The sequence below is a fragment of the Notolabrus celidotus genome, chromosome 3 (assembly GCF_009762535.1).
Source record: "Notolabrus celidotus isolate fNotCel1 chromosome 3, fNotCel1.pri, whole genome shotgun sequence".
Classification (NCBI taxonomy): domain Eukaryota; kingdom Metazoa; phylum Chordata; class Actinopteri; order Labriformes; family Labridae; genus Notolabrus; species Notolabrus celidotus.
Window position 1 is genome coordinate 4,350,806 of NC_048274.1, and position 25,022 is coordinate 4,375,827.

The 25,022-nt window shown below is 41.6% G+C and overlaps 1 protein-coding gene across 2 annotated transcripts in view; it reads right to left on the minus strand.

Moving 5' to 3' along the window:
• Nucleotides 1-25,022, minus strand: part of mpped2a (metallophosphoesterase domain containing 2a) — a 91,152-nt gene that overhangs the window by 30,645 nt on the left and 35,485 nt on the right. For both annotated transcript variants that reach the window (XM_034678743.1, XM_034678753.1), the window contains exon 4: nt 16,151-16,376. In XM_034678743.1, the coding sequence (XP_034534634.1) occupies nt 16,151-16,376 (226 nt within the window). The remainder of the gene's footprint in view (nt 1-16,150; nt 16,377-25,022) is intronic.

Consider the following 25,022-nt stretch of genomic DNA (forward strand, 5'->3'; position numbering starts at 1 on the left):
GTGACATTTCAGGAGCAGGGACTGAGTCTCATTGCTCATTTGAAAAACAGACGCACAGAATTACAAAGAAGTGGTGCAAAAAAAGCCTGTTTATAGTCAGTTATTAACAGCAAACGACCTGGAACTGACATTCCCAAACCAGCCTTAACTACAAATCAAACTGCATGATTCTCTCCTCTTTGTTGCAGTGCGTTGGTTCCTGGAGGCAGAGCAGCATTTTGGCTGTGTCAGCTCGTTCTGCAGCCTTGTAGTGTTTGATGGAGCTGCAGGCCGGCCGGCGTCTGGCAGACCTCTGGCTGCCCGGCCGGTGACTGATGCATGAGGCCACGGAGGAGAGCTTTATTAAACGACGGCGAGAACCAATCACTCTCCCTCTGACATATTGGGGACTCACCTTGGGGTGGGGGCAGGGCGGAGAGGGGTACGGTGAAACATTTAGTCCATCTGTAGTGACCTCATGATGGCATGGAAGGTGTTGTCTCTGTGTTTTAACATGCTGCTATTTTAAGTTTGAAGGTATTTCATATTTAGTTTCAGAACTGTGTGTGTGTGTGTTTATTTTTACATGTGTGTCTGTGACTGTGTGTGACTGTGTGTGTGCAGGGTGAGTCATTTAGCAGGGAACTCTGTGAGCCGTCATGCTGCAGAGAGCGAGGGCGTGATGATAAATCCATCACTTTACCCTCTCATTCACTCCTCTGACACACTGGGGCAAACTTTACACACCAACACAAACACACACATACACACACACAGTATATGCTACAGCTGCAGACTTGCAGAACAAACCCCCTCTCCACCTCCTCCTCTTCCTCCCCCGTCCTTCATCACCAGCTGCAGGAGGCTCCATACAGTCTGAACCTTCCTGCATCTGTATCCGACGACCACCTGCAGCTGCACCAGCACCCATGGGTGCACCGAGCCAGGCCAAGAATAACAGCAGTAACACACAGACACACAGTGGGAGCTTTCATCACAACAGGCCCCGTTAACAGATGCTTGACGACTTCTATTTGATGCCTCATTAAGTAAAGGTGTCACATTTTAACGCCAATAAATCATTATCTCATTAAATCTGAGACATTACTGTAATTAATTTCGCCCGGCTGACGACGGGAAACATTTCATTTCAAATGATTTTAGGACAACTTGAAAAGAGAAATATTCAGCGACCACTTTTTAATTAATCTGATTAATTATCAAAGAAGTCTCCACTCAGAGTAAAGGAGGTACAACTTTCAATATCACCCACTGCACAACAAATAGAGACAGACGTCTGTGTTTTTATTTCTGTTTCTTCTTTCTATCGTGCAAATAACTCCTGAATCAAGTCAAGGCTGAATATTAAAGGTGACATATCATGCAAAATCGACTTTTTAATGGTTCTCTACCTGAAATATGTTTCCCTGGCATGTCTACAAACCCCCCGAAAATGAAAAATATACATTCTGCCCCTGTTCTGATTTCTCCACCTGTCTGTAAATGTGTGTGAAACGAGCCGTTTCAGACTTCAGTGTTTTTGTTACGTCACAACTAGGGATGACCACAATTAATCGATTATCGATTAATTGACTGTTAAGAAATTACTCGAAACACGCATTTTTGTTATCAATTTTCCGTCACGTGGAACAAACATCATGTGGTCTCGTATTACACTCATCTATCAGGGAGGTGTTTTAAGTTTAAAGCATGTTTCGATGTGAATCAGCTGTTAAAGGTGTTGCGCACAGCGGAGACGCTCAGCTGGCGGCTGCTGCTGTGCGTCAGGTCTCCATGTGCGTTTTTTTTAAAGAGGATCAATACAAAACTGCTGCCAACAACGACACGGACACAAAGGTTGACAGCTTTAAACAGGATATTTCCCTCCTTTGGATACGAAGGCAACAGACAGGTGGGAAATTCTGGTACGCTACGTTTACAGACCAGCAACATCAGAGCCGTCTGAGCTTTTCTCCAGCGGGGCTGATTATGACCCGGTTGCGCTCCCGGCTGACACCTGACCGAATATACATGTTTATTTTTCTCAATAAGAACGAGTAGGCAGAAAACTGGACTCTGTGAGTCTGAAGTACTTTTCTGTTAGTATTATGAGCCTTCACTTTTTAAGATTATGTCCGCGGAGAATATTTTAATGAGCCTGATCGTTGATATTCTGCGTGTCAAACGTGTACCCGTATTCAATCCCGTCAGTTAGATGCATTTTGTTGCTGTAGAAAATACAATTTTGGGGGAAAACAACATATTTGGCATTGTTTTTGACGTAAGAATAATAATGTTTTTTTTTATCAATTAATCGATAATTGATCATTAACATTTCGATCACGGAAAATACTTAAAATGTACATCCCTAGTCACAACAATATCCGGTCTGTCACGGAGTCAGAGCTCGGAGCTTGTTCAGCCCATAGACTGTATAAAATACAACTCAACCCCTCCTCTGTTTTTCATTACCTGCACACATGTGTGCTAACAAGGAGCTTAGGAGGGAGGCATGCTAGTTGTAGGCTGTCTTAATAAACACAAAGGTCGGTTTTACTCCCCACGTCTGCAGATTTGAAGATCTAGTGGATGATTTTTAATTTTCATTGACAAGTGCTAGCGCTAGTTAGCATAGCCACATAGCTACATGTTAGTAGCTGTGCACCAAGACACACGTCGACATACTGATAAATAAAACAACAAGAAACACTAAATCTGTGACCAGTGGTTCAGGAAGGTCCTGCCTCTCCATCAGGATCAGATTCTGGATCAGATTCAGAGGGTTGAAGTAACGCGGGTCTGTGAGCAGCCGTGTATATTCAGCCAACATGTAAACATTAGATCAGCGTGCTGGAGAGCCGAGGGCACATCCACTTCCTGAGGGGGCGTGGTCAGAGGGAAACAGACCGTTCTGAACAGGACTGAAGAAGTGTGATTTTCAGGCAGACCAAAATCTGATTTCAAAGTGTTATTTTGAGCATAAATTTTGTATATTAATATGTCACCTTTAAAACTCATCTAACTGGAATAAACCAACTCCAGAAAATGTTGCAGATACATTTCCTGCCAAAAGGTTGTTTCTGTATTGTTTTAGATTTAAAAAATGTCCAACATTTTAAATGTAAGAGTCTAACAAGACAAGAACTACCCAGAGAGTCTCTGAATCCAAAAAAATGACACCAAATGAGTCAAAGATTTTATTTCAGACTTTTTCATAAATACTCATTAAAGGCCTATTTTTTTCTTTTTCAGTTTCATAAGTAACTTTTTCTGTTGTAGTAGCAACATGTCATTTTTTGGCGTGTGTCTAAAACAAACTCTGCAGTGTGAAAAAAGGAGGGCACGGCGGCCATGAAGCCCTTGACTTCTTGGTGACGGACATTTGTCAGGACCCATTACCTCATCGGAGGTACCGCTGCCATGTGCTCACACTCTGACAGAGAAAATAGTGTGTGTGTGTGTGTGTGTGTGTGTGTGTGTGTGTGTGTGTGTGTGTGTGTGTGTGTGTGTGTGTGTGTGTGTGTGTGTGTGAGTGTGGCGGGCAGACAGCCAACACAAACTGACAGAGGCTGGCGCCGGCCAGGAGGTGACTTAGGGGTGATTAAGCTAAAAGCAGCCGAGACAAATGTCAGATCTCGGTGACAGAGACAAATGTAAACAACATGGAGTGGCTGAAATTCCTCAATATTCACTTTTAGAAGCTTCAAAATATATATAAGTGGTTTTAATAAACATGCAAAAACACTACCAAGTTATTGTTTAACCATCATTCAACTCTTTTTTTCTGTCTCAGAGTATTGTAACTTTAGGAGACGTGTATGGCCAAAACAATACAGATAAACAGGCTACAAATATAAAATAATGCAAATTCAGAAACATGTGCACTGAGCGTCCTTCAGGCCTGAAGCGCTCCAGTTGCGTTTTTTCTTTTGCATGTATTTTATGGTTTTGCACGTTTTGTTTACTTTGCACTCTTTATTTATTTGCTGTGTGTTTGCGGTTAAAGCATTTGTTTCTGCTCTTTTCTTTTGCAGTTTAATGATGTTGTTGCATTTGTTTTAGATTGTTGCCCAAGTTTTTAAATTTGCATCATTCCTGGATTGGCAGCAAATGGAAATTGTTTCTCAGCGGGTCACCCTCGTCTGACACCAGACGTGTGGCATAGGTGTGGCATAGGTGAAAGGAAATGCATGCTAAATAGGTATATGGTATAATGCACTGAAATATCCATTCAGGGGTTATTGAGCTACAGTGATGTTTCACAAGTGTATTTGATTATTCAGAGGATAATTTTGTTCAAACTGTTAACTGAGGCACATTTGCATGAGACACTTTTACGGCCAACTTCCACCAGATCTGTGTCCGGTCCCTTTCCGATCCGTCACGGCATTGGATCTGATCGGTTTCTATTCTAGTCAATACTTCTATTTTAGCCGGATGCTGGAGCTTGACGCGTCAATCTCAACAGAGCAGATGGAGCGGGACAGGAAGTCAGTTTTCCTGAGGCTGACAAAGACAACATGGACGAGGAGACTGGAGGAGAATCCTTGATTCAGTGATAGCCGCGGGAAAACCTCGGTCACATGACTCCAGCTGTCCGGCGGTCCTGCTCCGTGCTGCGTTCCGAAAACGCAACTTGTGGGTGTTGATGGACGAGAGAGCAGGGAGACGGTCCGGACACGGAATTGGTGGAAGTTTCGTGTCACCCTTGTCTAACACCGAAGTTGTGGCATAGGTGAAAGGAAATGCATGCTAAATATGTATATAGTATAATGCACATACATATCCATTCAGGGGTTATTGAGCTACAGCGATGATTATTCAGAGGATAACTTAGTTCAAACTGTTAACTGAGGCACATTTACATGAGACACTATTAGGCTAATTTTGGAGGCAGTGTTGAGCAAAGACTCATTATCTGATTTTCTTACAGGAACTAAACCCTGGACCAAAAGTACAAAAGTGTCTCAGCAGTGTGTCCACAAACTTCTGGCCACATCGTGTAGACGGAGACATGAGGAGAGAAAAAACAACCCAGAGAAAAACACACCTGAAAGATCTTTGCCCTCCGTGTAATGAAAACAAGTGAGGCTAAAGATGCTGATATTCAAACATCACTACTGTGTCACTCCCTCCTTCTCTCCCTCTCTCTCTCTCACTCCCCCCCTCTCTCTCTTTTGCTCAAACACACACGGCTGACCTTTACAGTGAAAAATGAATACATGAATAAAATAAAATCTGCAAATGACAAATCTGCATTTGGCCCTCGAGGTTCCCCCCCGAGGTGAGCTTCAGAGAGTCAAATGAGGGCAGTCGGATTTAATCTGCCGCCTTTGGGACTCACACACACACACACACACTCACACACTCACACACTCACACACACACCCAGGCGCACAAACACACACAAACTCGTAAAGCCGGCAGACTTATTCGCTTCTGCAGAAGTCAACAAACATTGATTGTAGCTTTCTTTACAAACAAGGAGTGATGTACAGAAAGAGAGAACAGGAGAGCGATGAAAGAAAAGACTTAGAAAGGGGGAGAGAATGTTAAAAAATGAGGAATGAATGGAAGGAAAAGAGGAGAGGAGGCAGCAAGTGGAACAATTGAAGAGAGGAAGATGAGAAGGAGGGAAAGAGAGAGTAGAGGAAAAGAAAAGGGGACAGGAAGTGGAAGAAATCAGAAAGATAATGTGTAAAAATGGGGAGACGCTGAACAATGACAGAATGAAAATGAGGAAGCAAAGAGAAGAAGAGAGTCTCTAGAGTACGAGGTAGAGGGGGAGAGAAGAGGGAGAGAGGAGGGAGGGCAGGGCCAGGGGGGATCAAGGGGAGGTAGCAGAGGGAGCAGCAACAGTTTGACCTCCGACCGGGGAGTTAAGTTGTGGTCAAGTCCAGAATCACAAAACAGGTTAATCCCTCCTGAGAGGGAAAAGAGAGAGAGCCTCTCCCTCCTTTGTCTCCCCCTCTCTTACCCTCTTTTCCCCCTGCTCGTACTCCTCTGGTCTGAATCAGTCAGCAGAGCTTATCAGAGTCTGTTAAAGCGGCAGGATTCCTCACATATCTACGAACAGCCTGCCGTCACTCCCTCCGTGCAGATGTCTCAGCTCAGAGTGTGAGAGCTGCAGCTCGGCTTTATTTCATCGTCTTTTCTTAATGATTCCTAATGATGATAATCTACACTCGTCACACGTTTATATGGCTCAGAGGCATGTCGTTTGGAGTCTGAGCAGCAGTCTGGAGATCTCTGTAAAAAAAGTCAGGAAACAAAAGCAACAGATGGACACAAAGGAGACGCTGGAGGAAACAACTGAGCAAGAATATCTGGGATGCAAAAGTCAATCAATGATGAAAACTGCAGCATCCACTGACTTATTATCTTATTGTTAGTGTGCATTTAAAGGGTGTTAAAGTACACAAAATTTGGGAAGCTGGTGGTCTAGCAGTCTAAGTGCCCCACATATAGAGGCTGTAATCCTTATGCAAAGGTCGCCGGCTTGACTCCCGGCTGGTCGACCATTCACTACATGTCTTCCCCCACTCTCTACTCCCCACATTTCCTGTCTCTCTTCAGCTGTCCTATCAATAAAAGGCAAAAAAGTCCAAAAATATAACTTTAAAGTACATAAAATTCACCTTTTGGTACTTTTTTTGTTCCATGATTGATAACACTCCTCATTTCTTTAGAAACAGTTTGTCAAATCACACAACACAAATGCATGAAGAACCTACGAAGTCTTACTAAGTGATTTGGAAAACACATTTATTGAACTGTAAATTTATCAAAACCTGCAGCATTCACTGACCACTCATTCACAGTGTGAAGCCGAATCAGCGCTGTGATGAAGTGCTGCCACCCCTGTGTCTTCGTACGTCTACAGGGAACTCTGCAATGGCATAATATTGGTTTCCCGGAGTGTTTTTTCATATTGCGTTAATCACAGCGTGTAAACACACACTGAGACATGAGTGTGTGTGTGAGTTGCCTCTGTTACTTCCTCTACATTGCAGACAAGGTGTAACAGGGACGTAAATATCCCACCTTGAATTGGCAGTATGTAAGAGCTTACTGATTGATCTTTCTGTTGTTCATGAGCATGTAAGGGGTGAAAAACTTACAGTTCGGTAAAAAAAATGTGTAACTTATTGTAAAAATTCATGTCAAAGGTTAAGCCAACTGACCCTGATGCATACAGAACCCATGCAGACCAATTACCAAGACTTCAAGCTCTTCTGTGACTAGTCACACCAGTGTTTGAAACAGACAGTTTTTATGATTACATACATTATTTTTGTCCTGACTCTAAAATTTGCACCATTTTCCAATCACAGAAGGCTTTCTGGACAGTGCTAACCTCAGAGGAACAATAGGAGCATCAAATAAAATGGAGGAAGGTGTTTTAGAATTATATTATAAAGGAGACAGATAAACTTTTCAACTCATTGTCCTGTAAGGAAACTCAGAGGTCAAATGTTCTAACATCTCAGATCTCCAGTGTTTCAGATTCAAAGCAAAAGTTATCAAACTACGGAAATGAGATAAACTTTTTAGCATTTTCAAAAGGGCAAACTGAGATTAATATCCCACATTACAACCACAGATTAAAGACAGAAGATTAAAGAGGAAGATGGAGTTCAGAGAAAGACTCCAAAGTTTCACTCCGTCTGAAAAGTGTTGCCTCGAGCAGCGAGCGTAAACGATGTGAATAAAATGAAAGACTTTAAGTGCTCTGAGAGACCTTCAGCTCAGACTGAAGGGGTCTGATTGACATGATGCAGGAGCCTGCTCTCTGTCAGTGAGGGCATGTGGGTGTGTGTGTGTGTGTGTGTGTGTGTGTGTGTGTGTGTGTGTGTGTGTGTGTGTGTGTGTGTGTGTGTGTGTGTGTGTGTGAGTGGGAGAGGAGGAGGTTTAGGTATTTGGTCTGTTGAGCATCTGTCATTAAACAGTGTGTGTTGTGTGTCTTTCATGGTACGCTGCTCTCGGTCCACACAGGAGACAAACAATCAGAGCAGAGTTTTACTCTCAACGCTCAGAGGGAAATATCAGCAGGGTTAAAAAGATGTTTATGAATGTCTTATCATGGGGTTCAATTAATAAAAGTAAGAGAGCGATATATACTGGCCAGATAAAGGGAACATTTTATTGTCACTTATTATTCCTCTAAAATAATTTGGTGGTATGCGATCTGCCATTACACAAAGAGAAGAACAAGCATAGATGCAAAAAGCTGTGGGGGTAAAAATGGCGTCACCTGTGTGGATGTTTTCACAGCTGATGCATTTGGCATTGTTTTTGACATGGAGAACATTCACGTTTTTTTTAAAGGTGACATATCATGCAAAATGGACTTTTTAATGGTTCTCTACCTGAAATATGTTTCCCTGGCATGTCTACAAACCCCCCGAGAATTAAAAAAATCCATTCTGCCCCTGTTCTGATTTCTCCACCTTTCTATAAATGTGTGTGAAACGAGCCGTTTCAGACTTCCGTGTTTTTGTTACGTAACAACAATATCCGGTCTGTCACGGAGTCAGAGCTCGGAGCTTATTCAGCCCATAGACTGTTTAAAACACAACTCAACTCATCCTCTGTTTTTCATTACCTGCACACATGTGTGGTAACAAGGAGCTTAGGAAGGAGGCATGCTAGTTGTAGGCTGTCTTAATAAACACAAAGATCGGTTTTACTCCCCACGTCTGCAGATTTGAAGATCTAGTGGATGATTTTTATTTGTCATGGATAAGTGCTAGCACTAATTAGCATAGCCACATAGCTACATGTTCATAGCTGTAGCCGTAGCTGTAGCTGTGTACCAAGACACACTGACAAATAAAACAACAAGAAACACAGAATCTGTGACCAATCCTTCAGAAAGGTCCTGCTGCCTCTCTGGTAGAGGTCGGTTTTACTCCCCACGTCTGCAGATTTGAAGATCTAGTGGATGATTTTTTATTTATCATGGATAAGTGCAAGCGCTAGTTAGCATAGCCACATAGCTACATGTTCGTAGCTGTAGCTGTAGCTGTGTACCAAGACACACGTCGACATACTGATAAATAAAACAACAAGAAACACTAAATCTGTGACCAATCCTTCAGAAAGGTCCTGGTACAGGCGCCTCTCCGTCAGGATCAGATTCTGGATCAGATTCAGAGGGTTGAAGTAACTTGATCTCTGAGCAGCCGTGTATATTCAGCCAACATGTAAACATTATATCAACGTGCCGGAGAGCCTAGGGCACATCCACTTCCTGTGGGGGCGTGGTAAGAGGGAAAACGGAGTGTTCTGAGGAGGACTGAAGAAGAGGGCTTTTCAGGCATGCCAAAATCTGATTTCAAAGTGTTTTTTTGAGCAATAAACTTTAAAGACATGTTTTGGGGACCTCTTAGACCAATATATATTGATGAAAAAAGCGTGATATGTCACCTTTAATGATTAATTGATAATTGATCATTTCTAAAGATCGATCAAGGGAAATACTTGAAATGTACATCCCTACTCTGCACACATTCACAGTCTGATCCACAACAACGTCAGGGGCAGAAGTTTGAGCAGGGACATGTGGACTTCTGACGTTAGTCCAGTGTGCATGCTCAGTTTGACGGCCCAGTGGCTTGATTAAGACTTAAACATGAAAAGACATTGATTCAGTTTGTGCACCTCTGCTCACTAAATCTCATCCTTTCTTCCCCTCAGACTTGCATATGCTACACATTACACAAATCCTTGTTATCTTGTCGGCCTCAGCTCAAAAAAAGAAATCCATACCATGCATACCTTAATAAAGGTAAGTGGATAAGTAGAACTCAACCATTTCATTTGTGTCATGAAGAAATTAAAAGCAGCTATTTCAGTTATTTATTACTTTTTTAAAGAAACCTTTTGGACAAATAACTCAAAGTTTGGATGTTTCCAGGGTGTTATATGAGTATTTACTGCTTCTCCGTATTATTTATCATGTAAATTAAACCTCTTTGGGTTTAAATATTCATCAAACGTGAATAACTAGCAAGAAAAAGCAGTAGCCTTGGATTTGTGGAAACGGTAAGAATCGTAATTATTCATCCTTTTAATCAGAAAATAATCAGCAGCTTAATTAATTATGAAACAGTCTTTAGCTGCAGCCTTGGAAACTTTTAATTCCCCCTCCCTGCTAACTATTCACATCATCTATTTACTCTGTTAATGAGAGCTCAAGGATATTTTATTACAGAAGTCCTTCATTTATTCAAGATGTTTATGTTCGTGCTGAAGCAGCTCAAGCTTTTGGGTCCTGAGTGTCATTTTTGCATCCTAATTCACCTGGTAGTGGAAATAGTTTAAATTACAGAAAGTCAATAGTTATATAAAACAGTTACATTTCTCTGCAGCTGAACTTTCATTTCATAAAAAAGCAGGAAAGAAATCTGGGGCCCAATGCTGCAGAGATTTGTCTCAGGAGGCGATATAGAGAATAACTTGCATGTTTGCAGCCTCGCAGAGACCATGTGATTCTTCTTTAACTGAAACTATGTCAGATAGGTAACGAAAAATCCAAGATATAATAAAAACAAGTAAAAGAACAAGCAGTGCAAGACGTTTTTACCCTTTCCCATCCTTAGCTCTTACAAACCTCATCTCTGATTTTCTTGCAGCAGTAAATCAGACTTTAAGGGGAGCCTGGATTTCTAACATCTGGGTCGACTGCACCCCAAACACCAATGTTTTTTTTTTCAAGGCATCTCTTATTAAAGATACTCTTGTGAGATTAATTAACTGAGGCAACTTGTTGGCACAACTTCAACGTGAGCACATGTTTAAGTAACCAAAAAGAGTGTGTGTAAGAGAACGAGAGGGGGAACTCGGCCTTGTTCAAATCCACCTCGATCCCTGAAGAGTGGAGTTCAGAGCGAGCTTTACTTCCTCTGTTTTTGAGGATAAAAAGTTGAAACTTTTGGCGTGGGAAAGTGTAGATTTCTGATCTTTGACAGGAAGTCAAAGCATGTTCACTTTGCATGTGCATCTACAGACCAGCAGAGATGATGTGTTCTAAATACTTTTACAGGAAACACTTAACTGACTGAAGAGTTCCTCTGTGAGAAATCAAAACACTTCCTCAGTAAATGGCCACATGCTGCAGTGACAACCTGCTGCACATAATTAAGTTTGAGAAGCGCTGCAGGAAAGTGTCCTTTTCATAATTAAAATCTTTAAAACAGACATTTGAAAGACGCAGTGATGAAGAAGAGTGCTGTGCTGCTAATGCATCAAGGCTCAGTGCGTCCTTCTTTTCATTTTGTGATGATTAAACCTGCAGAGTCATTGATGAAGTGATAAACCTGCTGCGTCCTCTGAATCCTGGGATGGAAAATCTGACCGATCCAACAAAGAGAAATAAATACTTTCATTTATTTTGATAAACTCAGCAGAGAGGCTGCAAGTAGAAGAATTAAGTCCTGTGCAGGTCGTGTTTTTGGCACACTGATCACCGAAATGTTTCACACACAGAACGACTGACAGCTCCAAAATACATATCTCACTGATTTTGTGAGAAGAGACGAGCTCTGTTGATTTTAATAGAGCAAAAAATAAGAAGTTTTTAATGACATTCTGTTTCTAAAGTTGCCATTTTCAATTTGAGGTGGAGGAGTTAGGAAAGACTAAAACTGTAAGACTCTGAAACTTGTTTCATCCTGTAAGTTATCTCACTGCTGAATTTAACTGCTTTGGTCAAAATCAGGGTCATTGAAGTTTGAGAGTCCAGGGCTTGATGCAACACAGTGTAAGAATGATTCTGTTCACTATTTAAATACACTTATTTGACACCATAAATTAAAAAACTACCAAAATAAAAGGGGGATCATAAATCAAGATACATTCCTAGGAGGTATGTCAACAATTAATTGAGTATTGGTTAATTGAGTGTTAAGAACTTACTCCAACACAAAGCATGTTTCAATGTAAATCAGCTGACTGTGTGGCTGAAGGAGACGCTCAGCTGGCGGCTGAGTGACAGCTCTCCACAAGTGCTTTTTTTTCTCCGCCGCCAGACTGATTCTGACCCGGTTTCGCTCCCAGCTGACACCTGACCGCGTTCACATGCTTATTTTTCTCAATAAGAACGAGTAGACAGAAAACTGGACACCGTGAGTCTGAAATATGTTTCTGTCCAGTTCCCTTCTTGAAGTCTGAGCCTTCACTTTGATGACTGTATGTCCGTGGAGATTATGAGCCTGCTCCACATGTTAATATTCAGAGTGTTTAACGTTTTGAACACCTCAATATGATCCATAGATATTCAATACTGTCAATTATATACATGTACATTGAAATGCACCCAAACAGACACCACCGTCTATGTATTTACTCTTTTTTTTTGCTTCTCCCTCACTCAATCTCTTTTCTTTTCTATCTCCTCTCTTTCTTTTCAACTGAGTTCTTCATCCCCTTTGGTCTTTGAGTTATTTTACTTATTGATTACTCTTGTTATAATATATTGCCAAATTACTACTTTTATTGATTGCTAATATTATTATTCTTATCTTTCTTTCTTTTCTGTTCTCCCCCTTTGGTTTTCTTTTTTGTTTTCTTTTTGTTTTTTTTGTTTTGTTGTTTTATTCTATTTTGGTTTTTTTTTCTTGCTTTTTTTTGTTTTGGGTTCCTTTTTTCCCCCTCTGTTCCCTTCTGTTTTCTCTCTCTTCACATTGACTACATGTTTATACACTAATTGGTGAATTATAAAATTAAAAAAATAATAATAATAAGATAGACATTGTGTCGTGGAGGAAAATTCAGGGGAAAAAAGCACATTTGGCATTGTGTTTGACATAGAAAATGTTTACATTTTTTAAATGATTATTGATAATTGATCGTTAACATTTCCAAAGATCAATCATGGAAAATACTTGAAATTTACATCCCTAATTCCTAGTTCAAGCAAAGGGAGGAGTTTGTCAAAAACGCTGCTTCGTTGTTTGAGTGCATAAAATCAAAAAGTCTATACTAGGGACGTTCACACGTTTGACCTCATGCTTTTACTCCTGCAAGTACACCTGACATCCTGAGTGTATTTCTGGTTCTGCTTGCAGATTCTCTTTAAGGAAGGCTTCACTTATAAACTTGGTGAAGGTTAGTGGCCTTAAAGCATCCCTATTAACACTGACATTTATAAATCGATATATTACGTGAGGATTTGTGATTAGCTTGATTGGCCTTTAACGTTATTTCATCGTGTTATTAACTCAGCAGGGAAATCTCCAGCAGCAGCAGCAGCAGCAGCAGTGTTTATCAGGTGGTCGTTACACGCTACACTTCCTGAGTGATGCTGTCTGTCCTGGCCTGCAGCAGCAGCAGCAGAGCGCTCAGGGCTCGAAGGAGCTCGGCCACCCAGGCGGTAAGCTGGTGAGCTGTTGATGAAGTGAGGGGTCACTGCAGGGCTAAGTGAGACCTCACACTGGACAAGCAGGCCAGACCTCAGGCCATGGTGCCATATGGGTGTGAAGGAGGTGAGGAAACAGAGCAGGAGTTGGGGGTAGGAGTGGACAGGGGGGGGGCCGCCAAGCTGTCCACTCCACCTCTCATGAGACCCCCAGCTGTCACAACAGACACTTACCAGCCCTCACACTAAACAGCCACCAGGGAGGGGGGGGGGGGGCTGCATCCTTCCTCTCTCAAACAGAAGGATGGAGAAGAGGAAGGATGGAAAGAGAGGAGACTGTAATCTCTTCTTCCAGCTGCTGTGATGTCTGAGGAATCTGCCGAGGATCTGGCCCCCGCCTCCCACGCCCGGCCACTGTCCTCTGCCACTTCTGAGGCCGGGCAGCAAACCTGCTAATTATAGCCGCCAGAGGATGAAGGTGTGACCTAAATAGTTATTTTAAGTCTGCAGCAGGGTTATGAGAACCACAGAGCACAGACACAGAGAGAGAGAGAGAGAGAGGGAGTCACAGCAGGACGGAGGAAGTTTCAGCCTCGACCGTCACACAACAAAACACACACACAGCAGCAGAGCGGGCCAGTCGAGGTCAGGCGGAGAGGCTGCTCCAATACTGAGAGAGGACAGAAGTTCAGACGGGAGCGCGCAGCCTCTACTCGGATCAGAGAGAGGACGCATTAGACACACTCAACAAACTATCAGCATCAGTGTGAGACGGCTTTATTGCTGAGGGCCTGGGCAGAATGAAAATGAACTCTTGATGCCATCTTTTTAAAATCTTTTATAATAAAGCAAAATCATTAGTTTGACTGAAACTGATAAGCTAACCCCTCAATGACTATCCACTATACTCTCTTTGTTTAACTAAAAGGAATCTTTTCTGTTTATTGGTGGAAACACAAAACTTGATGTGGAAATATTAAGTGTCTTTGGTTAGACAAAACAAATTTTAAAATGTTGATTCTGAGTATCTATCACGCATTAACCATCAGACGAAGATATTTTAAAAAGAAAAATGTAGAAAAAGTAAGTTTAGTTTTATTTAAAGTCATGTTTTTGGGCATTTTTTGCCTTTATGATAGGAAAGCTGGAGAGAGACAGGAAACATGGGGAGCAGAGAGTGGGGGAAGACATGCAGCACATGGTCCTGGTTGGGCATCGAGCCTGTGACCTCTGCAATAAGGGCTATAGCCTCTGTATGTGGGGCGCTTAGACCGCTAGGCCACCAGCGCCCCGTAAAAATAAGTTTAACGTTCATATAACATGCTTAATATCTGATTTCTACCTAATTAATGCTCATGGAATTGACACTTAAGGTGCTCTGAATCCAATGATACCAACATATTCTGCACAAAATATAGTGGACATGCTGTTTACTGTGATCAAATGTCCAAAAATCGTAGGAACAGTCAGTCCAGATAGACTTAGGTAATAACTAATTTTGAAAAACAACAAACTTTTAAAGGAGAAAAGAAAAGAAATGTAACTTCACATTTATGGATCTTCAACAGGCTTCAAAAACCTGCAACATCTGTACAAACTGCTAAAACAGCCATGAAGAAAAGAAAAGAAAAGTCCTGGCATTTCAGCATGATTCTGTCTCTGGTCTTGTTTTTAGTTTAGTACTCAATGTGTTGTAAAGGGAAATAAAAATGTGTCAAATAATCAAAATTGATCCAGATTTTTGTATTGTATGCACCCTTTAGTACAATTTTATTTAAAGCTACATGACTTTGCTAACCTTAGGTTGTGGAGGCTTTGGGAAAATTGGAATGTAAGAAGTCATAATTAGAATGTTCCTGCTGCAGAGCTCCGTATTTCAGCCCGTTTGATTTGTTAATATCTTCATTTTTATGTTTTGGTTTTGCATAGTTTGTGTTAGACAGTGAAAGTAGTGAAACAGCCTCATTCCCAAAATATTTTGTATGAAAAACTGCCAGTTTTAAAAAAAAAAAATCGAGACCAGAGCACATTCTCCTGAAGATGTTTGCCAATTTTCTTTGATAAAGACTTGAAAAAGCTGGATATCATAAATACTTCAAACCAAACAGAAACAAAATCCCTTGAGACAACTTTCCTCCAAATACATGTTTGCTTTAAAACAGCTGTTGCTTCAAGGTAAGGAAGCGTACCTCACAAATCTCTTTCAAATGACTCTCAATCATGAGCTCAGGTTACAGTTTCTAACAAAAATGTGTGATTGTTTTTACAGTTCCAAATAAAGCTGCATGAGAGCGACTCTGAATGAAGAATATCGTGAGCTCAGTGTTTCGTTAGGATAAATCTGAGCTCTCTCGCTGCACGCACACTTCTCACTTTAACAACCCTCCCGCCTTCCTCTGAGGAAAGCAGCGAGCTCTGTGTATTCCACAAACACACTCCTCTGCTTGCTTTCTTTCCACACCTGAGAGCCTATTGACAGAGTGTCCCGGTAACACGCGTATCACTTAACCCCGTGTCAAAACAGCGCTGTAACGTAAGCCCGGGGAGCAGGCGAAGGTCTCCAGCTCATAAAGGAGCATGCGAGCTGGGAATAGCACCCTGTGTGAAGGAGAGAGAGAGGCCCCTCTGTGAGAGCACACAGAGGGCAGAGTTACTGCAGGGTGGGAGCTGGAAACCTGCCAGACACTGATAGAGGAGAAGACACACCTTCACCCTCAGGGATCCACGACAACACCACACACAGATGTGACTCAGCGGTTCTGACAGGCGAGAGATGAGCACAGTTTAGAGGTAGCAGAGAGCGGTTCTTACCATGGTGCGCCGTATATCCGGAATCCCTTTATGGTGACGTCCGAGTCCTGCAGGTACACACAGTTTGTGAGCAGCGTCTGGACATTGTCAAAGTCCTCTGGTTTGAGTTTGGACACTGAGGGGAATCGGTAGTAATCCTGCTTGACCAGCTCGGCCATAAAGTCCTTATCAAAGGTCAGCTCGTGGTTACCGGCGATCACCACCTTAAACTCGTACGGGAGGCCACCTAGGCGAGACAGAAGAACACACAGTAGAGGCTCATGAGCTCAAGTATGAACATGTTGTGTTTCTCCACATGTTAAGCTGCAGTCAGCATGACTTTATTCCCATCCTCACAGGGTTTGTTAGAAATAGTTTCCTCTGACATTTTCTAAAAGCTCTCACTCAACAGCTGGCTGCTGGTTTGGATCTGTGGTGTCTGAGCTTGTAGAAATTAAACAACTAGAGAAAAGTAAAACAAGGAAAGTCATATTCATTTATATAAAACATTTCAGCAACAGGGTGATTCAAAGTGCTTCAGACAAGACACAAAAAGCATGGTGACAAAGGGGAAAAAGAACCAGTACAAGAGGGCACGTACAAATGATTAAAAACAAGACGTTAAAAAGCAGACAGTCCGGTTCAAGTGTTGTGTTTTAGGATCAAAATAGTTTATAAACATGAAATGGAACAATGCATAGAAACCTAAAGTAGTGGCTTCACCTGTTAATAAATCAGGAGCCACAATTTTAACTAACTAAAGAGGCGCAGGTATAGAAGTGAACTGAGGGCTCTGAGGTCATATAACAGGAGTCTGAACATCCTCAGTGCATCAGTGTTTGAGCATTAAAATGACCAATACTGACAATCCCTCTTCATTTATGGAGAGAAAGTGAGCCGCTAAAAACATCCAGACAGCAGAATCAAATCTCAGATCAACTAAGAATGTCATCCATTGGAGCATGAAATACTAAAGTTGCACTAAAAGTCATTAGATGCCGCTGCACTGGCTTTTTTCCCCCTGCAGCTGCAATCTTTTATATTTCAAGGAATATTTGACGTAATGTTGTTGATCTCTTATGTACTGATTGCTAGTATTTGATGCCTCTAGTCAATCTGTTTCAGCTAGATTCAACTTGTGACAGAGGCTTGAATCTCTTTGACTTCTCTAAGCTAACGTGACAGTTGTGAGAACAAGTGGCCAAATGACTATCAGAATCAGAGATACTTCATTTATCCCGGGGAGGGAAATTTGGTCATTACAGAGCTCCTATAAACAGTATGTAAGAAAGTCAAAATATTATTAGAAGAAGGAATAAAATAAGATATATATATGAATCAAATCAAATCAAATATATACAGAAGCACAGAATAGTTAGAATAACTTTGTGCAAAAGCGCTTGGAATGAAAGTGATAAACAGGTCATTGTTTAAAAGATCAAATGTGTGAATAATTCAAAAAGAGGCTCAAGGAAAAAGGGTAACGTGAAAAATATAAATGTTTGCTTTTCATCTTTTCAATACAGTCATAAATCACACAGCTGTGGCAACAAATCTCTTTAAAATGTACACTAAAGGTGACATATCACGCTTTTTTCATCAATATATATTGGTCTAAGAGGTCCCCAAAACATGTCTTTAAAGTTTATGCTCAAAAAAACACTTTGAAATCAGATTTTGGCATGCCTGAAAATCACTCTTCTTCAGCCCTGTTCAGAACACTCTGTTTTCTCTCTGACCACGCCCCCTCAGGAAGTGGATGTGCCCTCAGCTCTCCAGCACGTTGATCTAATGTTTACATGTTGGCTGAATATACACGACTGCTCACAGATCACGTTACTTCAACCCTCTGAATCTGATCCAGAATCTGGTCCTGACGGAGGCGCCTGTAGCAGGACCTTTCTGAAGGATTGGTCACAGATTTAGTGTTTCTTGTTGTTTTATTTATCAATATGTCGACGTGTGTCTTGGTACACAGCTACGAACATGTAGCTATGTGGCTATGCTAACTAGCGCTAGCACTTATCCATGACAAATAAAAATCATCCACTAGATCTTCAAATCTGCAGACGTGGGGAGTAAAACCGACCTCTACCAGAAAGGCAGCGGGACCTTTTCTGAAGGATTGGTCACAGATTCTGTGTTTCTTGTTGTTTTATTTGTCAGTATGTTGACGTGTGTCTTGGTACACAGCTACAGCTACGACATGTAGCTATGTAGCTATGCTAACTAGCGCTAGCACTTATCCATGATAAATAAAAATCCTCCACTAGATCTTCAAATCTGCAGACGTGGGGAGTAAAACCGACCTTTGTGTTTATTAAGACAGCCTACAACTAGCATGCCTCCCTCCTAAGCTCCTTGTTAGCACACATTTGTGCAGGTAATGAAAAACGAAGGGGGGATTCAGTATTATTTTATACAGTCTATGGGCTGAACAAGCTCCGAGCTCTGACTCCGTGACAGACCGGATATTGTTGTGACGTAACAAAAACACGGAAGTCTGAAACGGCTCGTTTCACACACATTTACAGAAAGGTGGAGAAATCAGAACAGGGGCAGAATGGATTTTTTTCATTCTCGGGGGGTTTGTAGACATGCCAGGGAAACATATTTCAGGTAGAGAACCATTAAAAAGTCAATGTTGCATGATATGTCACCTTTAACTGAGAGAAAAGAAAGGAGACCCACCCGCCATAATTCATTCAACCATTTGTACGGATGCAGTTTGGGTAGATTTAATAACCCGTGTTACCAGAATGTTTTACATATTTTATTACTCTTGCAATACTGGATTAATATGATACAATAGGGAGGACATTCATCCAGTCCATTCATGACAAGAACATTTTATTCATTAAATCCTCAGATCAACAATTCACGATTGAGGCAATTTTATAAATACAGAATGTCCAAACATGTCAGCCTTCTTATCTGTATCGGCCATCAGGAACACATTATGATCAATTATTGGTATCAGCTAGAATAATCCATGTCATGCATCCTTAATAAAATAATATTCTTAAGGTTAAGAAAGGAAGTCTCTGCACACTGCTCTATGTTTTAAATCATGAAGCTCGGCTCTCGTTCTGAACAGAACAGTGTTTTATAAAATCACAAACGTGTTGTTACTTCCATCAAGTCCGCCTTTTTCTAAAGAAACAGCAGACTGTCTTTTTTCTTTGAACATGGAGCAAACCCTTTCAGCCAGTCCCGGTGTATCTCACTCTGAGCACAGATCAGGATCAGAAAAAGAAAAGACTCAGGTAAGTGATGGGAACAGAAAATACCCTCAATTCAGACAGGCACAGAGGTTAGCACCACATCTGACGGCTCTGTTTGACCCCAGCAGGCCCCGGTCCATCTCTGCAGCTGAGAGAAGCATGAACCTGAACTAAATGGAGAAGAACATCTATTACTATTCTCATCCCCTCATCTTTCAACTTCTGCTGCGCCCTTTTCTCTCTCCTCTGCCGGGGTGATTTGTCCCGGTTCCCCTTTGCCATCAAGAAACCGACTTTCTACTTTATTCCAGCCGATTGAGCACTCAACCAAAGGCTCTGGCCTTCATCATCCTCCAATCTGTCCCTATATGTGTCTCTTTTTTTCGGCCTCCTGTGATCTGGTTCCAGTCTTTCTTCTTTCTATCTTTTTCTGGCCTGCTCTATAAGTTCTTTACAGGCTTATCTTACAGGATTATTTAGGTGTAGAGTTAACAGGATCATGGCTAGGGGAGGACTGAATGCTGAAGGGGTTGTGAAAGCCCCGTCAGAATGAAAAGAACCGTCTATATGATGAAATTAGGTAGTCGTTGAGCTTTTGGCATCTCTGCTTGAATTACGTCTTAAAATTATAAATCAATCTTAAAAGTTGTTAATTAATTTCTTATTGGTGATAATTAACTTTTAGCTCAGATTCTAAAAATCAGCACATCAGATATCACCAAAATTCAACATCCTGCATCTCTTGTTTGATGAGCGACTGATCCGGTGATGAAACAGACATCATAATGACAGGTTTTAACACATTATGACAGAATCTTTCTGACCCTGTCCCCAAAATAACAGTGAGAAAGTCTAACACAAGCTCAGTCTGGAACACTCACTGTAAGCGAGTGGGTGGAGTGATGAAGTATTTGGAGTAGTGAGAGTGTGTCTGACACTGATCGTCTCCTGCAGTGGAGAGCATGTGTGAAAGTCGAGTTCCTGAAAATATCAGGGGCTGAAAGTTCTGAAATTATCTCCAACGTGTGAGGACTGCATGTGTGAAAGAGGCTGTAGTGATGTAGAGGTTCCCTAACTTTTCAGCCCGCATCCCCCAAAATATAGGTGCTAGACTTGCGACCCCCACCTTCCCCTCAGAGTGATTTAATGTGGCTTTATTTAGCTGGTCTGCAGAAAATTAGCCTACCTATATGAGCATGTGGCTGTGTTTACTGTGCAGTTATGAATTAAAGCTAGGGTTGGTAGTCTCCGAAAACCAGCATGAATTTGAATGTAGCTTTTCCTCATGACTCCGTCTAACCCCTCCCCTCCTCCCTCGGAGCTCCTCCAAAACGACGCCCCCCCCCACTCACATGCACGAGCGTCGCTGATTCTCGACCATATGATCGTGACTGATTCTAAACCGGTCCTCACCAAAACATTATCATAGTGAAAGTTAAAAACACAAACAGTACCAGTGACACGATATCAGGAGAAAAGTTATAACACATATATAATACAGTAACAGCTCTACTGTTTGTTAAACCTGTTCAGTGTAGATGTTCTTAATTCCTACAGTGTTGACAGTCAGTGAAGGCATCAGGAGAGGTGTAGAGTGTGCGAGCGGGAGAGAGGAGAGGAGAAGTTTTTCATTCATTCAAACATTGATTGTTGTTTTGTTGGTTGGCGTGATCACGGCCGACAGTGACCGGTTATTAAAGTTCAACGTGTTCACGAATCGGCTCGTCATCACTACAGCGTCCGGACGGACGCTACAATAAATATATATTTTCTGTAGGACTTACTGAACGTCATTAATTATTCTGCTTGTTGGTGAGAGCTTTTTAGACTCTGATCCGGACTACAGTCCTGAGCAAAGCACCTCATCAGGTCAGAGGGGACAGGCCCAAGGACGAGAGAGAGGGGCAGTAAATAGAGTCAGGGGAAGTAGAGGCAGGAGACGGGGACTCGGAGGAGTGCACGCCGGGGAAATGTACGCGCAGGAGGAGGGCAGAACGGCTGGACGGGATTTGATTGGTTTAAAATTTGGGGAGCCAAAAAACGGTGATTGGTTGGTGTTTTCCCAGGTTTACTCCGGCTGTAGATAGCAGTTTTTTTTTACTCTTTTTTAGGAACAAATCATGTAATGATTGCCATCAGGACATAAAGATCATTTTAACCAGTATGACAAAAAGTGTATCTAAATCTGATTACCAACCCCAGCTTTAACCTACTGCTACTGATGCTTTTGATAATTAACTGTTCACTAACCCTAAACTTAGGAGTCATCTGACATAAAGAACGTCAGAAAACTCATTACATTTTCTATTTTCAAGGTTTTATTTCAAGTTTAGCTTCTATTTTTGTCTATATTTTTTACTATAATGGGTAAAATGTACTACTAAAACCCCCAGGGGCTCCTGAAACACACTTTGGGAACCCCTGGACTAAGGGCGTAGATTTGATTTTGACATTGGTGGGGACCTACATGAATAAAGTTGAAAGAAGACAAATGTCCTCCCAGCGTCCGCCTGTGTATCAGGCTGCAATAGAAACAATGTTTTACATTCATTAGTGCTTGCCAATCAAAAAACAGACCGGTCTTAAAGACATATTTAGGAGGCGGTGCTTAAGTAGGAAAGGATTTAACCCTTTGTGTGCCACATGAAGTGCATTGGTGGGGACATTTCAGCCATCGTTTGAGATTGGTAGGGACCCTTCCATACGGTCCATATGCAATTCTACGCCATTGCCCTGGACTGAGGTACTGTTTTAGAGCGTTGAATGCAAAGATTGTGTTACTTACTTTCCTAAATTATGCTTAATTTTTGTGATGCAAACCAGTGAAGCCCACTGATCCAGCTGTGCATTTATCAGCGTCTGTTAATAAACCTCCTACCTTCTTTAAAAGATGTTACCAACAAGCCTCAGCAGCTTGAAGACAATGTCTTGAAAAGTTGAAGAGTTTTCAGAGTTATCAGCTGCATAATTAATGTAAACCAGCACTCTCATATTTATTCTCCAGCAGCAGAACGAGCTGCAGCTGAGACTTTTCTTTGCACAAGTTTCAGGTCAGAACCTTTTCCCAGCTTGTGTTTGAAAGTCTGAGCGGCGTCCAAACTGAGACCGGCCTCTTTCATCCTTTAAGTGTGTTTCCTGTTGATAGTGATCTGTGCTTTCAGTGCGTGTGACTCAGCTCGGCTCATGAAACGAAATAAACATGAACTTTTTGGGTTTGCACCGTATTGTTTCACCTCTTGACACGCCGAATATTTCATCATGTATCAGATTTTGAAAGATCTGCTTCACTCTAAAGACAAGTTTATACATAAAGCACTTTTCACTACAGAATACAAAACAACAGCAACATTAACAGCATTAAAAAGATGCATGATATCAAGAAAATATAAGATTAAATAAGATATAGCAAAAAAAGAAATAAGACATTCAGCAAAAAATAAGCAATCCAAAAATGTAGAAATAAAATTAATATTTTAAGATATTGAGTATAATTTACTCCGTGGATCGACCTGTGTTGTAGGGCTCTGAAGCTCCCAACTACATTCTGATCCTGATGGACACAGATTCACTTCACAGACTCGCCTTCTTCAAAATGGATCCTGTAAAACAATCCACCTCAGAACATCTTCCCTTGGATTCAGGGTCACAGCTTGCTTCATCTCTGCCCTATCCCTAAGCCACCCCCTGAAAAGCCCAGAGGGAGGTGGGCTGTGGTGGTAGAATCGACCCACAGTCTTTACAGACTATATGATGAGTCTGTCAGTAAAAGTGAACAATTTCTATAAGTAACCGGCTCAGAATTTATGCTCTGAAGTCAGAGCCTCACGGTCCCTCCAGACACAGGTTCACAGACCGGTCTCGTCTAATCCAAATGAACACATCCTAAAGGTGTACCAAAGTGAATCCATCCTCTTATACTACAGGATTATTGCACAGACTCACAAGTGAGGCTCCTACACCCACCTATGATATGGTGTTTGACTGAGAGGAAGGCATTCAGCTCTGGTGCTTTTGTCCTTTTGTTGCTCTGCAGCACATCGCCGTGACCGGCAGCAGCAGAGGGTTATGAAACACGGCTGGAGGGCAAATTGAATCAAATGTTGAATAAAGAACCCTATATCAGGTATTAGTTGAATAAAAGACGCTTTTGGCTGGCGACAGTAGTTGAAAGAAAAAATGTAAGCACTCTGCTCAATTTTGCAGCGGTCCACTTCACAATTGGAAATAAAACCAATAGAAACTGAAAAGAATATAAATTCAGTGAAGATACGGCGGCTCGATGCAGATAATAAAAAAATCCCAGCGTGTCTGTCTGCTGTGTGTGTGTGTGTTTGTGTGAGTGTGTGTGTGTTCTCTAATGCTGAAAATGAAAGAATCATGGTTCCCCCGGTCTACAGGTTTCATTCCCGCTCCTCTAAATTAGCTCTTGTCGCATCTCAGGATCATAAATTTCAGTCTAACCTTATATGAGAGCGCCGTCTCTCAGTCCCATAGCACTCTAACTGGATCACACATCCATTTACACACACACACACACAGACACACACACACACACAGACACACACACACACACAGACACACACACACACACACACACACACACACACACACACACTCTTTCACACACACACACACACACACACTCAACCTAAAGCGAATCATCCTCTCCACCACCAGCAGGCAGGGAAAAGGTGGGGAAAACATAATTACCATCAAACAGCTCCGCCTCCATTACTCTACTGGGAATTTCTTCTGCTTTTTTATTGCTGCTGTGATACATCTTACAGAGGGCTGCCGGAGTGATACACCACGATTTATTCTCTGTGCTTTGCCCACAAACAGGCGGCGTGAAAGACGAAACTCTGTGAAGAACAAGAGCGACGTGAGCGGAGGAATGTTTTGTCATTCCTCTCAAGAAGGCAGGGGCACATTTGTAGAAGTTTGAAAACACAGGAACCTCCGTACGAGTGTCTTTCCTGAAGAAATAATAAAAACATACTTCTTCTATCAAACTCTAAATGACAGACTTTAAATTAAAAAAGTCAAAATAAGAAATATGAATAAATTGGCATCCCCTCACCTCCATCCTCATCAAATGAATCCTTGAAATGTGATGAAAACCAAGTCAACACATCTTCCAATTAGAGCGGGAGCCGGGAGTGTGAACTAGATCAGGAATATTCAGGTATACAGGTGGGGTTAAAACACCTGGGGGTAAAATTATTCACATGGAATGATCTTATCTATCTCAGAAGAACCCTGCAAACTTTTAAAGGACTTAATAGTTTATGGAAGTTTGCAAAGTGGAAATGTTAGAAAGTGTTTTTCTTCAACTTTTGTAAAATGTTCAAACGTCAAGCCTCGACCTCTACCTGCTGTAATCAGGCGACACATTGATGAGTGAGTCACTGTTCACTGTGATGCCAAAGAGCTAAAACAAAGGTGTCAGTTTCTATCAATACTGACACCGCTGAAACTGAAACTCTTGGGATTTTAAATTTAAACAAACTAAAATTAATGTCTTAAAAATACTGTCTTTAAAAAAGAAGTGAACAAAACCATCAAAGTCCGGCCCTCTCTTCTGCAGCTCTTATAATCAGCTCCTCTGTCTACACACATAACACATCTTAGAAGTGACACATACAACCACACACCCACACACACGCAGG